The 18162-nt window shown below is 39.6% G+C and overlaps 1 protein-coding gene across 1 annotated transcript in view; it reads left to right on the forward strand.

The window, feature by feature from the left end:
* LOC108277517 (cell adhesion molecule DSCAML1) overlaps positions 1–18162 on the forward strand; it is a 101730-nt gene that overhangs the window by 12150 nt on the left and 71418 nt on the right. The window contains exons 2-3 of the mRNA XM_017490341.3: positions 2863–3183; positions 8584–8730. Coding sequence (XP_017345830.2) covers positions 2863–3183; positions 8584–8730 — 468 coding nt within the window. The remainder of the gene's footprint in view (positions 1–2862; positions 3184–8583; positions 8731–18162) is intronic.

Consider the following 18162-nt stretch of genomic DNA (forward strand, 5'->3'; position numbering starts at 1 on the left):
TCCTGAAGAAGAGACCGAAGGGAGAAACCCCCCCGAAACAAGGAACAACTGAAAGAGGCTGCAGTAACAGCCTGGAAAAGCACCACAAAAGAAAAATGCAACAGTTGACTGTCAGGTAACAGGTAACAGGTAACAGGTGATGTCAGTGAGTAGCAGGATTGATGCAGTTATTACAGGCAAGATATAAAAATATTAAGTGTTATTTAATTTTATTTACTTAAATACTATCTGTTCCTATACTTTTGCTCACCTAAAATTAGGGTGGTCTGCCACCAAAGGTGCCGTGTTCTAAGTTGTTTAACACGTCTAGATGTAAATATGAGGAAATAAAAGCTGAAATTCTTATCTATCGTCTCATATTCCTCTTTTGATCTCAAACCCAAATGTCTCCAGTGTAGCGCAAAAGAAAATGAAATAGCCTTGCTGTTCTGATACTTTCAGAGAGGATTGTATATGGGGAAGAAGGCAGATAGCACTTTCCTCAGAGTGTGTTACACTGCCTTGTGATGTAGCATTTGCAGCAGTCTGAAAAGATGTGGTTGGCTGGCTTTACGGAGTAAGCATGTGTTAGTGTCTTCACCATGCCCAGTTAGTAGCTATTGTATGATAGGGGAGAGCCGGTTGGTGGGTGGGACACCAAATTATGGAGGGTTTTTTCTTGTGTTGGTGGTTGGGGTGCTGGGTCACTATTTAAATCATTAAACCCTACAGTAATATAAGGACCCAACTATAATTTGAGAAATAGAAATATGGTTCTGATACTTATTTCTTATTATGGAGCATTAGTAATTGGCATCTAAATTGGGATTGTATTGGGCTGATCAAAAAGGAAGGGCATTATAAAGTCAAAGCAATGGTGCACAGTGTGCACAGGTATTCTTAACAGACAAAAAGGTGAAAGATTAGAAGTTGATATTATGGCATAGATGGGTATCAGAGTCACACTGCATAGACCAATGGACTTTGGGTCTGTGAAGAAATGCTGATTTATGTATACTAGCAGAGCATGCTGGGGGTTACTGAGTAACTCAACCAGTGCTCTGTTTCTGTAAGGCAGGATCTGTTGATTCCCAGGGAGTCAGGTTCTCTATCAGGTGATGGAGCAGATTTCCCATTTAATCTTGTTCAGCAGCACTACCATGCTGTTTTTCTTGAATACAGTGGTGCTTGAAAGTTTGTGAATTTTCTATATTTCTGCATAAATATGACCTAAAACATTGTCAGATTTTCACATAAGTCCTAAAAGTAGACAACTAAAACCAAATGAGACAAAGTATATCATTTATTTATTGAGGAAAATTATCCAATATTACATATCTGTGAGTGACAAAAGTATGTACACCTTTGCTTTCAGTATGTGGTGTGACCCCCTTGTGCAGCAATAATTGCAGATAAACGTTTGGGGTAACTGTTGATCAGTCCTGCACATCGACTTGGAGGAATTTTATCCAGTTCCTCAGTACAGAACAGCTTCAGCTCTGGGATGTTGGTGGGTTTCCTCACATTAACTGCTTGCTTCAGGTTCTTCCACAACATTTCTACTGGATTAAGGTCAGGACATCGACTTGGCCATTCCAAAACATGAACTTTATTCTTCTTTAAACATTCTTTGGTAGAACGACTTGTGTGTTTAGGGTCGTTGTCTTGCTTCATGACCCACTTTCTCTTCAGATTCAGTTCATGGACAGATGTCCTGATATTATCCTTTATAATTCACTGGTATAGTCCAGAATTCATTGGTCCATCAGTGATGGTGAATCGTCCTGGTCTAGATGCAGCAAAACAGACCCAAACCATGATACTACCACCACCAGGTTTCACAGATGGGATACAGTTTTATACTAGAATACAGTGTTTTCCTTTCTCCAAACATAATGCTTCTCATTTGAATTAAAAAAAAAAGTTTGGTCATCATTTTTCCATTAGCCTTCTGCCTTAGCAAATCTTTAGCAAACTGCAGAAGAGCAGCAATGTTCTTTTTGGAGAGCTGTGGCTTTCTCCTTGCAACCCTGCCATGCACACCATTGTTGTTCAATGTTCTCCTGATGGTGGACTCATGAACATTAACTAATGTGAGAAAGGCCTTTAAGAGGCTTAGACGTTACCCTGGGTTCCTTTGTGACCCCGTGGAGTATTACTATGATTTGCTCTTGGAGTGATCTTTGTTGGTCTCCCCTCCCGGGGAGGGTAACAATGGTCTTGATTTTCCTCCATTTGTACACAATCTGTCTGAATGTGGATTGGTGGAGTCCAAACTCTTTAGAGATGGTTCGTAACCTTCTCCAGCCAGATGAGCAACAACAACTCTTTTTCTGAGGTCCTCAGAAATCTCCTTTGTTTGTGCCATGATACACTTCCATAAACATCTGTTGTGAAGATCAGACTTTGATAGATCCCTGTTCTTTCAATAAAACAGGGCGCTCAGTCACAACTGATTGTCATCCCATTGATTGACAACCCCTGACTCTAATTTCACCTTCAAATTAAATTGTTAATCCTAGAGGTTCACATACTTTTGCCACTCACCTAGTTTAACTAGGTTCTCTTTATCTACTTTTAGGACTTGTGTGAAAATCTGATGATGTTTTAGGTCATATTTATGCAGAACTACAGAGAAATCGAAAGGGTTCACACACTTTCAAGCACCACGGTATTAAGATGTTTTCCTAATAAGAACCGACATGGTAGCCCTGTTCTTCCCCAATTTGTCATAAAGACTGATGTTTGAAATTGTGTTTAGTTATTTAATAAAACAATGTTCCTGGTCCAAACAGTAGTCTCATTCTCATTCTCAAGTCTAGAGTCTAATCAAAGCTGTATAAGAAGAAGTGACTGGTTTTCTCTCTTTTGGCCTTCCATCAGTGAACAGTGAGGATGTGGTCTCGACACGGCTGTACTTTGTGAACGCTTCCCTGCAGAGAGTGACCTTCTCCAGCTCAGTGGGGGTGTCCCTGCCCTGCCCAGCAGGTGGCGCCCCCCATGCAGTCCTCCGCTGGTACCTGGCTACCGGCGACGACATCTACGACGTGCCCCACATCCGCCATGTCCATGCCAACGGCACGCTGCAGCTCTACCCCTTCTCTCCATCTGCCTTCAACAGCTTCATCCATGACAACGACTACTTCTGCACTGCAGAGAACCAGGCTGGCAAGATCCGCAGCCCCAGCATCCGTGTCAAAGCAGGTGAGAAGCTTTTCCATCCATCTGTCTTTTTACATTGTTTATATACATATCCCTCCATTCATGTATATATTACCTACGATATCTGATTCAATGTTCTTACATTACAGTAAGAAAAGTTATGTATATTATGAAATCAGCAGTAGGAAGTTACGTCTACAGTCAACATTCAGGTCAACATTAAAACATTATGGGTGATACTGTAAAGATGAAAAATGCAAACGATGGGGCATCAGATGTTAGATATAGATCATGGGTTTACACTGAACATCTGCAGTAACAACAAAACTTGTGGTGGCCATATTGCTAACCTACATAAGAATGTAAGTTCCACATGGGTATCCCAGTGGCCTTCTGTTGACCTGGCTCCTTTAAAAAGCGAGCAGACGACCACGCAGTGCCACAGACAGTTGGCTGAGTGTACCTCCCATTCAGTGCCAAGGTCACTTCTTGTGAGTGGGAGTTTTGACCGCCCAGTGACAGCAAGGGATGTCCACAAACACACACACACACACACACACACACACACACACACACACACACACACACACACTTATGCCAGCTTGTGCTGATACTGTGCCATTGTCCCTCCTGTCTCCCAGCCTCCATCTGTCCTCAGTGCTCAGAGTTTCTATCTTTCAAAACCTACTTGGTCTACCTATTGCACATTATTTAAAAAAGAAACCTATTTTCAGTATTTTCTACATTTTCCAGTTTATTATTCGGCCCCATAGGACAGTATGAATGACCTATTAACCAGTGGGAAGATGATGGTCACTTTGTGTACTAATAATTAAGTTAAGTGCCGAAACAGCCCAAACACCCTAGGTTAGGGTTAGCCTAACCTGGCAGTCCACACTTGGAGAATGCACTAGTCTAGAGCAAACAGCCAATCAGCCAACAGCTCCATCGCTTGATTGTTGCCATGGGTACTAGAGAGGGGAGGGGCAGGGTGTGGCGCCCAGTGTCTCAGGTGGCACTGGAGAATGATGACAGTTGACAGCTCATAGTGTGACACCATCCCCCTCCCTCTCATCCCTCCATCTCTCACACTCCCTGTCTTTCTTTCATACTCCCTCATTCTCATCCTCCTTTGTTTTCTCACCCACTCCTCTACATGCTGATCATGTGCTGGGACACCTGTGTGGATAACATTTATATATTTGAAAAATGTGGGCTTCTCACCCAAACCCCCCCCCCCCCCCCCCCCCCCCCGTCTCTCTCTGTCTCTCTCAGTCAAATTTTTTCATTAAAAAATGACATTACATAACCTAATAGGCTCGTGTACCAAGAAGCAACCCCGTTTTTCCTTTCTATTTTGGACATCTTCTCCTCTCCAAGGGTCTCTCTGATTGAATAAAAGCTGGTAATAATTCGGCCCAGACACTGTTAAGCTACCTGAGAAATTATGGATAATATCACCACATTAAACATAGCTGAACTGGCTGAAAAACAGATTATACAATGTAGTACGCCAAGAAAGTTGGCCAACGTTATCTCAGCCATTAAATGAATACATAAATAGGTAGGTAGATAGACGCTATGAAGCGAAGATGCCTTCAAAAACAATGAAATGAAAAGTTTCTACATTTATAATCTACTATAAAGAGCAGTAAAGAATTATAAACTTAACAAAGTCGATATTTTGTGTGACAACTCTTTGCTTTGTAAAAAAAATTAGTTAGTAGTCTCATGTACACTTTATTTATTTATTTAGTTAGTTAGTTATTATGAAATTTCCTGGCAAGTTTTACGAGCGTCTTGGAGAATCTGCAGCAGCTCTACTGTAGACTTTAACTGTCTCATTTACTTAGGTTTCTGGAAAAGCTGACAGCCAGCATCATGTTTTTTTGTCTGAAAAGTGATCTATTATGTCATATGCTACTTACTTCACTGACAAACTTTTTATATTTCTTTTTTTATTATTATTATTTCATTCCATTTCAATCTGTAACATTTCATTTCAGTTCCATTGTTTATCAATTATTGAGTTCTTCGTCTTAAACCACTAATAATTGTTTAAGAATTACAGTGAAATAAAGCAGGAAGGCTGTGTAGTTATGAGAGCTTTAATAAAAGCCTTTTATTTATTATTATTTTATATTCTGTTTTATTTATTATTATTTTATCTTCTGTTTTATTTATTATTGTTTTATATTCTATGGCCATTACATTTGTTTTACTTGTAAACATTGAATGTAGAAGGTAATCCGTTAATAATCTCCGTTAATTAAGCAATTAATTACATCTGTGCAATTTTCTTTTTAATTGAGCTATACAACAAGGCATGTCATATAGTGGATGTAAAAAAGTTTACACGCCCCCTGTTAAAATGGCAGGTTTTTGTGATGTTAATAAATGAAACCAAGATCCGACCATTTTCCACCTTAAATGTGACAAACAGAAACTATTTTTTTGGGGGGTGGGGGGAAGAAACTTACAGTTAGCTGGTTGCATAAGTGTGTACACCCCTTAACTTACACTTTGTCAAGCACCTTGTAATACATTACTCAGTGTTTTTTGGGTAAGGGTTTAGAAACTTAGAAATCTTGATTTGGAAATTTTATTCTACTATACCTTGCTCCAGATCTATCAAATTGCACCTCCTGTGCACAGCCCTCTTCTTCTTCTGAAGTCGTTACTTTGTTGACTTGAATTTGTGCTTTGGGTCGTCGTCATGCTGGAAGGTGAAACTGTTCGCCATCTTCAGGTGTCTAACTGAGGCCTGCAGGTTTTTTGGCAAAATCGATTGGTATTTGGAGCTATCCATGATTTCCTTGACTATAGCCCCAGTCCCGGTTGAGGAGAAGCAGCCCCATTGCATGATGCTGCCACCACCATGCTTCACCGTAGATATAGTGTGCTTTAGGTGTGTTGTTTTTGTGCCCAATTTATCTTTTAGAATTATGCCCAAAATATTCCACCTTGGTCTCATCAGACCAAACATACGTGGGCTTGGACTTGTTTGTTTGTTTATGCGTCTGCTTCCATATAGTCACCCTAGCGCATAGCCCAGGCGTGTAAAGTATACAAGAAGTGGTTGTCACATGCAGGGTGTGACCAGGAGATGCCAGATATTCCAGCAGGTTCTATAATGTTGCTAATGTTGCTTCATTAATTCTGGAGGAACATCCTATTCTTGGTGAAGTCACTGTTGTGCCCCTTTTTCTCCACTTGTTGATGATGGCCTTCATTATGTTGCATGATACATCTAATGTTTTGGGAATTCTTTTGTACCCCTCTCCTGATCGATACCATAAGTTCTATTTCAGTCCATGGCTTCAGCAGTCAGACGCACAGCCGTATGCCCCGTTATAGAAGGGTGCGCACACTTATGCAGTCTCTTTACTGTAAGTTTTTTCACCCCTAAAATGTTTCTATTAGTTTTTTACTTGGATTTTGTCGGTCGCTAGATCACATTAAAGGTGGAAAAAAAACCCCAGATCTGACGATTTATCTGTCATTTTTTCCGGTAATCGAGACCCTGTCGTCACTTTTGGCTTTGAAAATCACAAGATGGCTGTGTAGATTTGAGAAATTCCTTAGGGCAAAAAAAAAAATTGTTTAAAAGCAAATACACTGATTCCTGTAATGCGCATAAGCACTTGAGAAAAACTGTAATGTCTATCCTTTCATGCACATTGTTTATTCAACCTGAATCCTTCTTTCTTTTATCTTCCTTTTGTAAATCGCCTAAACACATGAACATGGTATTTCGTTTCTCTGAAGTAAATTATTTAAATGACCGTAATACCTCTCTTCTCCCAGTGCCCATGAAGGCAGAAGGTGCACCAAACTGGGTTTTAGTCTGTTTCTAAGCAACGCATGAGCACAGTCAAGCATCAGTAACATTCTAATGATGGAGTACATTGAGTATTTGATTTAGGCCTATTAGACCTATAAACTATATGCAACTTCATTGTTCCAAATGAAAACAAAATCAAAATGGCACAGTCTAAGTTCTTGGTGGGAATGAAAGCATAGAATCGACATAATTAGACTATACTATACCATTAGTTACGTTAACGCTTATCGTCGGAAATCCGATGAGCTCTGTATTCCGAGACGAGCAGTCAATCAAGAAGTTAATAAATAATATGAGAATACAGAGGCCAGAGAGCAAGGGACCTCTATTGATTTTTTTCTATTGATTCAAATCCCTTTTGCATCAGTAAAAAGCTGTTTAGTTACCAGTCGCTGAAATAAAACTAGGCTACTTAGAAATTATTTAGGGCTAAAATTTGTGCATGGTTCTATATGGCTAGAGTATGAAGCCGTATACTTGAGCCTTGATGATCACACAGGAAAACTGGTTTCAGTCTCTGTGGGGGACAGTGTCGCTTGGCACAAACTATTATTAATGACCAAGAAACCATGCCTGCAGGCAAGGCGTTAATTATGTCCAGGTTTGGGTTGGGGGTTGTGCCAATTCTTAGAATTTGTTCCTGCATCTCTAACCTCTTAAAGTAGCAGCTTATTATTTGTCTCAAAGCATATTATCTACTAACTGCTTTTAATTATTCGGCAACCGCAATGCAATTAATGTGTGCACCTATGAGTGCGAGTAATCTGGATCTTCTGACAGTTTCTGGGATTTTTAAGGCATTTCAAATGAAAAGACACTTTTGCTAGAATGAATCCAGAACCACAGAGTTTGCTATGAGAGGCTGTTTAGAATGAAAACGCCCTTGCAGCGCCTCCCACAAAGAAACAAGGGAGCAATTACGATCCCCAGGTATATAGAGGTTGATGAGGAAAAGACAACAAATTGAAAGTCAGAAATGAAAACAGAATTTGGCACATCCTCTAATCCACTTTTTTCTTCCCCGGTTGCCCTTTACTCCAAGCAAATTTCCTTGCGTGTAAACAGTGATGTTTTAAATACCTATCTGCTCTCTTTCTACATTGATCTTGTTCTGCTTGTGAGGTTCTCAGTACATGTTGGACATTTACTCAGACGAAGGTTTGTGAGAGTCGCGGGAACACTGTACATGATGTGAAGACATCATGTGGGTGGTTTTTAATATTGCACTTTTCTTATTACGATTACGCACTACCTGAACATAAAACTTCCTACTTCATAATCATACAGGAACTTGTGTAAACAATGTCGTTATTTTGGAATTAAACGTGGTCTTGAGACAATTCCTAAAGGAAAAATTCTTTTTTGTTGTTTTTAAAACTGTATAATGCGAGGCCAAATGATCGGATCTTTTTTTTTTTCTCCTCTATGTCTGCGATTGTTTTGATGGTTAAAATGTATGGCGTATTGTTTATACATTCTACACACCAACAGTGGAAACAAATGTCCTCTTTGAGTACAAATAAATGATCTATCTGTCTGTCTGACTGTCTATCTATCTATCTATCGTTAAACCTGCTCCTTATTTTGTTCAAAAATAGTGTTCAGGGAGCCATACACGGTTCGTGTGGCCGATCAGCGGTCCATGCGGGGCAACGTGGCTGTCTTCAAGTGCCTCATTCCTTCAGCCGTGCAGGAGTATGTCAGCGTGGTCTCCTGGGAAAAGGACACCGTTGCCATCGTTCCAGGTAGGACTGCATCCCTGACTCGCTTACTCAGTGCTAAGTCCTATTAATGACCTAAGAGAATCTTTTTCAACCACTGCATTGGTTGTTCTTCTTGATAGGATCAGGATTTGGCAAATTAATGTTGTAACACGGTGAAGAATGATCACGTTGAGTTAGAAGCAGCAGTGTGTTACGTATATTAGCAAGTCCGTGTTAGAGCATTGTTATATTTAAGCATGTTCATGTGGCACAGTCGACATCCCCAATGGATTTGGGGCAGCATTATTTTACATGTATCTTTTATTTCAATATTTTTCTATGAAGTGGCATGACTTGATTCTTAATTAAAATGAAGCTCAGACATCATGTTCTGATTTTAGACTAGCTAACAGAACATGCAAACCTCTTTAGGGTTTTAGAGAGCACTGGTAATCAGCCTGAATTCATTTGGCTTTTTTATTTTTATTTTTATGTCTCCCGTTTTGTCTGTACAGAGGAGGGAAAACGGTTCAATTAAACAAAATGGAACTGGATGAAAAATAGATGCATTGTACTGGCAAAGCTGGAGTTATGTATTGTTTTACACAGGATTGAGCATGGTGTCTATAAGGGCACAAGGAACCAAAGGATTTTGGTCTCACTGATCAAATTTAGCCCAAACAGAGCAAAGATTATGATGTGTCTCACTGTCTACATTTGCCTTTTTGATAAAACATATAAGGGTGCATAAATAAAAATGACATGACACGATCGCAAGCGTTCCTAAACAGTAATACGTTTATGAACCGTTAACTAATGATAGTAATAATAACTAACATATTATTTTAATTTATGCAATTTTAAAAATTGAAGTAACTGGGATTCCTATCAACTTATTGATGTCTACAAAGCTTATTTAAAAATTGCACTTATGTTACCTAAAGTCTTTATTTAGTAAATACGTCGGTAAAAGAACGCTGTTTAACAGATTACAAAGTGAACACGTATTCGAATTAAACAAACTGATTTCGCAAATACTACATAAAGTGAGTAAACATCATCAAGTCACTTATTATTGGCATTTATTAAGGGTATCTATGTCGGTTAATGTATTAATTCATGTTAGTTAGTTGTTTTGTAAGGCAATAACTCTCTAGACTTCTTGTCGCTAGATACATGATAAAAATAGGCATTATTTAACCGTCAATAAAGTGTTATTCCTCTCTGTGTCCCTTATTGTACAGCTGAAAACATATAGTCATTTTGGTAGCACTTCATAAAGCATAAACCTTTATTGTCACAAAGCAATAATTAATCATTTAATATGATTAAAGAATGCTACGTAGTCACTCGTACGCATTAATGAATTAATAACAGAAGGAATGTGTGTCACATTTTACAGGAAGGATTCAAAAAGAGGAGTAATGATGTTTTATATATGGCTACGACAATGGTTTCAAAACTAGTGGCTTGATTTACAAAGGGAGTCGTGAGAGAAACATTTATTCATTCGTCTATTTTACAAATTAATATTAGAAACATCGGTTTGGTGTGCTAATATTTTGAAATGTTATTGGTGGTCACATTCAGACAAGCGGAGCACTTTCTAAACATCATTTAGTACTCACCTTGGGCCATGTCCACTAGGTTTTTTGTTTTTTTTAAAAAGATAGCTGTTGCTAAGCCACTCCTTAAGAAAGCAGAAATCTCGATCTATCTGATCTCTCCAGCTGCCTCTTTTGTATGCAAGATTTTGTAGAGCGTTTTTACGTAACAGCGTTGTTCTTTTCTTAGTATTAATGACTAGAATGATGTATTGTAGCCTCGTTATGGACGCGCTGGCTAAAGTGATCAGATACCTAACCCTGGTAGAGTAGGACTTGAATGCAGCATTAGGACTATTGACCATAAGATTTTGTTGGAAAGGCTTGAGGACTTTCCGCCTGCTTTAGATGTTAGATTACAGATTGTTACTGGGGCAGACGGAGGCAGACCAGTGGGACGTCTCCTTTCGATTCAGGCACTACTTTGAGACTGTCCCAGATTGCCAAGCTTCTCACCGTATCATGGGAAGTAAGCCCAAAACCCTGTGCTGAATCCTTATTTCTGTCACTTTTCATCACAACCCTTTTAGTTTTGGTCACTACCCACAGCTAGTGACCATAGACAAGGAAAGAGACATGGACTGCTCTCACTCCCGAATCAGATCCGTGGTACTTGCTCCAGAGGCAAGGCTTCACCTGAATGGAGCATCCCACTCTTTTCCAGGAGAGAACCAAGACAAGGGACTTGGTAGTGTTAATATCTTCATACTCTACAGCAGAGTGCATGTTAAAGGTCCACCTCAGATCCATGCATTTTCTGTACCGCTTATCCTACATACTGTAGGGTCACGGGAGAGCCTGGAGCCTATTGCAGGGGAGAACATGCAAACTCCACGCACACAGAGTGGAGGCATGAATCAAACCCCCAACCCTGGAGGTGCGATGCAAACGTCCTAAACACTAAGGTCCACCTCAGAGGATGCAATGCAATCACAGCAAATGTCAACGCAAAGGCCTTCTCCAAATCAACCAAACACTGAATTGACTGAATTAGGATAATTCTGTGACTTCTCACAAATCTCTGCAAAATTAAAGAGCTGGTTCACTGCTCTACAGCCTGGGCAGAACCTGCATTGTTCCTCCAGAATTTTCTATCTCGAGTTCATACCGTTCTATCTTACATGCCATTTCAGGCTTCGTTCAAGACAGTTTTAAGAGTGTCCATCGCATGCAGACCGCTTGCTAGGCATTGGACCCCCACCCTTGTAGGTGTTATGCCATTTCATCTCCATTTCAGGATGAGCCTGACCGGTTTCATATGTATCCCAGTCACCTGGCCCTCACCTACGGACACTAACTCCAGACCTGTCTCTCCAATCACTCTAATCTGGGCAGGGGACACTTATGGCGCTTTTCCACTGCACAGTATTGGCTCGGCTCGACTCTGCACGCTTTTTAGGGGTTTTCCTGATGCGGCTGAATCTAACTTACTCATATCGAGCACTATGTAGGTTCTAGAATGCCGTTATTTGACATGTTTAATAGGGTCCTTGTTGAGTGAACATGAAAGGCATTTTTAATACGGCCTGACTGTGTATTTGTACAGGGCTTCGATAATACAACATTATTCCTGCGTGAAGGCGAGTGAAGACTGCCCCTGTGCAGAGGCGACACTAAACCACAGTGGAAAAGCAAGCTTGGAAAAGTTAAGCGAGTCGAGCCGTACCGTGCGAAAGTCTTTTTGTACCTTTCATGGGGGTCTTTAGGATTGTTACTTATCTGACCTTTCCTCTCAGATCTGTTCAACAAAGGTGGCCGTATTGGGGACATTAAGCTCTCAGTGACAGTTTCGCTGAAGTACACAAGCCCCTTCATCACAACAAGCTTGATCCACAAAGGGGTTCAGTAGCACAGCTGGACAAAATGGAAGACTGCAAAGGCATAAAAGCTTGAATTAATAGAAACGTCTAGTTCTTCCAATTCTGACAAAACTATTAATATAAAAAAAATATATTAAAATTGGGGCATTAAGCCTGACTTTTGTGTAAACATTGCTGGTTTATCATTTGCTTCTTTTGTACCCATCATCTCCAAAACTGCTTAAAATCATAGAGACATCGCCAAAATTAGAAATACATTCTACATGCTTCACAGCTTATAGATTGGACAGTTGTAATGTGTTGCTGACTCCAGCTAGTTCATAACGCAGTAGTCTGCATCATAACAAGGAAGAGAAGCACATTACCCCAGTCTTATTCAGGCTACACTGGCAGTCTGTTCATTTCCACATTGACTCATGACTTCACTTTCACGTCTGTTTTTCTTACATCACTCCTAACCTCTGGAATAATGCTCCAGAAAACTAGGTATGCAGTGATTATGACGATATCAGGTATCAGTCCGATACCATAGTCATGCGACTTGTACTTTTACCGGTAAACACATTTAGAACATTTTTTATGTTAATACTAAAATCTGATACCATGTGATATAAACCTTATATGTGTTGTCATGTTACTTAACAGCAACAATTAACAGAAATGACAGCAATCTGGATGTATTTCATGCTTAATAGTCAAAGAAAAGCAAGGCAAACTATGTTCTGCAAAATATCGAGAGGTACTACAGCATGGATAATCAAAGTAACTTAATATAAAACAAACAAAAAAGCAGTTTGTACTATTTAAATAGTATCTTTAATGCTGTTAAGGAGCAGTATCAGTGAACACGGTCATTAAAAATGGCCGTAAGGTGCAGAGAACCTCTCGCATGTGAGAGCACTTCAGGTCTGCGAGCACTGAGAGCTGAGCACTGAGAGATGAGCACGTTCTTTTCCTACCGTGCATGAACGTGCTACATGCTATCATGTTTGTCATGTAAATATCATGTAAATATCATGTTTTGGTCGAATCGTTTTGTAAAATCGTTCATCAACTTGCATGGTTAAAGTTCTAAAATGAAAATGAACGGTTTAGATACCGCAGTAAATGTTATTAATATGTTTCTTCCTTTATCGTAGTGTTACTATATTTCCATATGGATAAGGCCTAGATGTCACAAGGATAGCAATGCTTCATTGCTTCACTTCATTCATGTGTGTGTGTATTGTGTTATTGTGTTATATTGATTTACTGTTAGATATGTGTTCACACATGATATTTCACTGTGGATGTTAAATAAGAGTTAATGTAGAATTAACATACACAGGGTGTGTGTGTGTGTGTGTGTGTGTGTGTGTGTGTGTGTGTGTGGTTACACTCCAATAGCATTATTGATTCTTGCTGCTCTTTTTCCCATTCTTTGTTGTGTTGTGCCTGGCTGTGGATTGCCCCTTAATTGATTAACTGGTTGTATAATAGATTAATAGAAGGTCGCACTTCCATCTCTGTAAAACAACACCGTGCTCTTTGACTTATTTACTGATGATCATTGATAGACTGGCAGTGATGCTGAGAGAATTATATAATGATCGCATGTCTGTTTAGGACCAGGATTTCTTTCTTCCTATATTTATTTTTCTATTCCATAATCGATAAGCATTGTGTATAGTTTAGAACATAAAGCCTACAAGCTTTTCCATCTAGTTGTGGTGGGCATAATGTCAAGTATCTTTTTTTTATTCTTTATTCTTTTCTTGTACTTTTTTTCTTATGAGGTTACCTATCCTTGATGATTATGCCTTCTCGTACACTGTTATATCTGTACTTCCTTGTATTGTTTATATCTTTATCCTTATTTTCACATGTCCTTTCAGTCTCTTCACTGTCCTTAAAAGAATAACGTCAGTAAATGTTTCATCTGATTTGTGGCATTATTTTGGTGGTTTCACGGACAGTGACACACACACACTCTCTCTCATACACACACACACACACACACACATACACACACACACATCCTATACACGTACTACTCTTAGTCATGAGAGCTCTCAGCTATTTTCTTTCCCTATCAGCTGTCAAGCAGTCAATGAAATAATTCGTACTGACTCAGAGTGTGAATTGGATTTGCTGAGAAGGCATGCACACCACCACCTTGTGACCTTGTGTGGGTGGAACATCAGTAGCTATCTGAGCCTTGGACCGTAGTTTTGAGGAACTAGTGTGTGTGTGTGAGAGAGGGAGAGAGAGAGAGTGAGAGAGAGAGAGAGAGAGATCCACTGTCAAATCAGTACGGATATGTAGAGATTAGATTAGATAGTTTTGAAAATATCGAGGAGTGTACTGCCTTGTCAGGTATAGGCTTGTCAAGAGCAGAGTGAATATCATAATACAAATTCATTTTAGTGGCCAGGAGTCCAAGCAAAAGTGGCGTTCTGGGTGAGAAGGTTTTTTTTTAAAATATATTATTATTATTATTATTATTATTATTATTATTATTATTATTACTATTATTACTAATATTATTATTATTTTGGATACGATTCCCACAACTGAAGCTATCAAGTAAAAACTCCAGGCAATAGCATGAACTTTTTCTGTTACGTCATTCTGGAGCACTAGACAACAATTATATTGTTAAACTATATTATTAGTATAAACCGAAGCTCTTAAATCAAATTGGAAGCTAAAATATGGTGGAGCACTCCCCTGTTTGTAAAATATAGAGATACACAGTGCCCCTAGTGGTCAGCAGTACACAACAGGCTCCAGACGTATGAATAACCACTCAATAAACCACTGGCAGAATCGTGTAGATGTATATGTGTGCAATAAGAGGTTGTGTTGAAAATAGGTCAGTATACCTAAACCTAAAACCCTCTCAGAGGAGTTTGTACAACAATAAGTTTTTTTCTCTTAGGCTTTGTTCTGAGTTAAGTGCTCAGTGAAGAGGTGAGGCTTTAGTGTTCTTTTGAAGACAGACAGTTACTCGGATGTTCAGACAACAAGGCATGTAGCTGTATTTGGATCAGTTGCCAGGAGGAAGTTGCAGTAATCCAAACTCACAGTGAAAACGGATTGTAAAAGCAGCAGAGTGGTCTCTGAGGAGAGAATAAGCTGGATCCTCCTAATGTTGTCAGATTGTCCAGAGCTACACAAAGGTTGCATGCATTGTCAACATGTATGATCTGATTGTATGAGTTCTCCGGGGAGTTTTCTAAGATTTGGACATAATGCACGTCCAGGGATATACAGCAATTCAGTCTTACTGAGATTTAGTTTCAGGTGATGAGCTGCCATTCACGGCGAGAGGTCTGCCAGACACGCTGAGATGCAAGCTGAAATATGATTGAGGGAGAGTCTGAGGAAGGTAAGGGGAGGATGAGTTGAGTCTCATCAACATAGCAGTAGTATAAAAAACAGTGAGGATATTACCTTCCCAACTGTGCAGGTATAGAAGGAAAATAAAAGAGGATCAAGCACTGATCAAGCAGTGGAGCGGATGTGGAATATTCAGGAAGAATCCGTACCGATGGCTCGTGAAGTAGTGGCGTGAAGTTTCTCAGTAACAGCCACAAGGGCTCTTTACTGTATGTGGGGTGTACCATTCTGAACCCAGACTGATTAGCCTCCTGGAGGTGTTTCTGGGTAAGAAGGAAAGAATGTTGATCATAAACAACATGTTCAAGAACTTTAGAAAGAAAGGAGAGCAGTGGGATTGGTCAGTAGTTTCTGGAGTCTGAGGTGTCTAGTGGCATGACATTTTTGTGACTGGGTTTAGGCTCCTTTTCTCTAGATAGAATTAAGAGCAAGATTAGCTTTTGTATTAAATGTATTATATTGATAGACTTAAGGTCATTGATGTGTTTAGACCTTCCGAATTAGATTTATAGAGTAACAACATACGGAGTGACAGGGAAATGAGTGTTGAGTGTGACCATAAAAATGAGGGAAAGGAGGAAAGGAACAGAAATTATATATATATATATATATATATATATATATATATATATATATATATATATATATATATATATATGTATATATATATATATATATATATATATATATATATATATATATATATATATATATATATATATATATATATATATATATATTATATTATATTACCCTGGAGTAATTTGATTATTTGTAGGCTCTCCTCTTTGATTTTATTTCCATGCGAATCAGCCATGTCAGTTGTAACAATGGAGACCCCAGGGATTAGGATCCATGTGCGTAAAGATTAATTATAAGACTTTCCAAAAAAACTCAACTAATCAGTCAGGCAATGGTCAGTGCACAAACAGTCCCAGCAAACGATCCAAAAGCAGTGTTGGTGAACAAGACAGAGGTCAGAGTAAAAAGGAAGCCAGGAATAGCAACCCTCAAGACTTAAAATCATACTGAGAATTACACCAGTTTATATCCTGTAGATTGGAAGCAGGAGTTGAACCGGAGGTGAATTAAGGAACTGCACTAGTATTCAGGAGACTCTGGGTAGTGTTCAGAGTTGCTGGGAGTACACCACTGGGCAACGGGGCCTACCTATGGGCTAGGGTGTATGCCATTCTGCGTGTCTGTGAGAGAAGAATCTAGAATATCTTCTTCCTCCAGTCCACATGATAGTGGAGCTGGACTTCAGTGCATAATTTTTCCAAACTAGGAAACGACTCCAAGTCGTTGTGGTTATTTTTGCAGTAGGAGCATAGATTTCTGACAATTTCTTCATTTACATGCTCTACCTGTCCACTGGACTGCGTATGATAACCAGAGGAGATACTTATATTCACATTAATGGCAGAAACCCTTCAAGACGTTGGAAGTCTACTCCGCTGTTGGATACTGTATCTTCTGGAATTCCATAATGTTGGGAAACCTCCTTAAACATGACTCCATTGCTGTAGGTAGCTTGGGTAGAGACTTGCTTTACAGATGACCAAAACGATAGTATCGTAGATCTATGATAGAGTTCTTGCTATATATGACCACGTGAGGTATTCAAGCATGCTATTAGTCCTGTATGAAGGTAGTTAGGAGTCTTTGATTAGTTGCATGGCTTGTACAAAACATGTAAGATCAGGTTTGACTGATGGCCACCAGAAGTAGTTAATCATCAGTGTAATAGATACAGGATAGTCAGAGCTCAAACTGTTGGAACCTTGTTGTAATGTCATTCCTGAATTATAACTGGTGTATAAAGGGTGTGGTGGACAAGGTCGTGTCAAGGACAAGGTCCTATCAAGATAACCGAAGCTCCAATCGGGTCAGTGTCAGGAGTGCTACAGTCATGAAACAGGAGCTCCGTTTGTTGATGAAGCTCTCGGTTTAACCATCAGTGTGAGTTCATATCCTCATCGATGGTCACGAGCTGTGTGAAGTGACTGAAAGAATAAGGTCACAAGCTCAGAGTAGAGCCGCTGCACTTCAGAATCGAGAGGGGCCAGTTGAGGTAGTTGAGGCACTTTGCAAGGATGTCCCCTGGTCAGTTCCCCCTAGAGCTGTATCAGACACCTCCCACTGGATGGAGAACATGTAGCAAACCCAGGACACGTTGGAGAAATAAAACAATCCAGGAGAAGCTGGAATCCGTCTAGATAATCTAAGCCGAACGATTCAAACGATCTTCAGAAAATGGACGGATGATACAAGGGTGTGAATCTATGCAGAACAGCATAAACATGACGTTAGTGAGGTCGAGGTGTAAAGAGATGATTCTCTTCATTTAGCGAGAAAAATGATGTAGAGTTAAATAAGAAGTGTACATACGTTCTTTCTTTTTATCCACACACACACACACGCACACACGCACACACACACGCACGGTACCACTGAGCTGATGATGTCTGTTCAATCTGAGCTGCTCTGCATGTTTAGGCACATCATTGATAGAGCAGATAGAGAAGAATAGAAAGGGAATAGGGAGAGATTGAGAGGTGAGGATGAAGGGTGCAGTAATCAGCGTTCTCTTTAGTGGAGCACACTGCCACTCCAGCTGCTCCTTTAGCTTCTGTCACCATTTTGTCACCCTCTCTCCTTCTTTCACA

The sequence above is a fragment of the Ictalurus punctatus genome, chromosome 17 (genome assembly GCF_001660625.3).
Source record: "Ictalurus punctatus breed USDA103 chromosome 17, Coco_2.0, whole genome shotgun sequence".
NCBI classification, from domain to species: domain Eukaryota; kingdom Metazoa; phylum Chordata; class Actinopteri; order Siluriformes; family Ictaluridae; genus Ictalurus; species Ictalurus punctatus.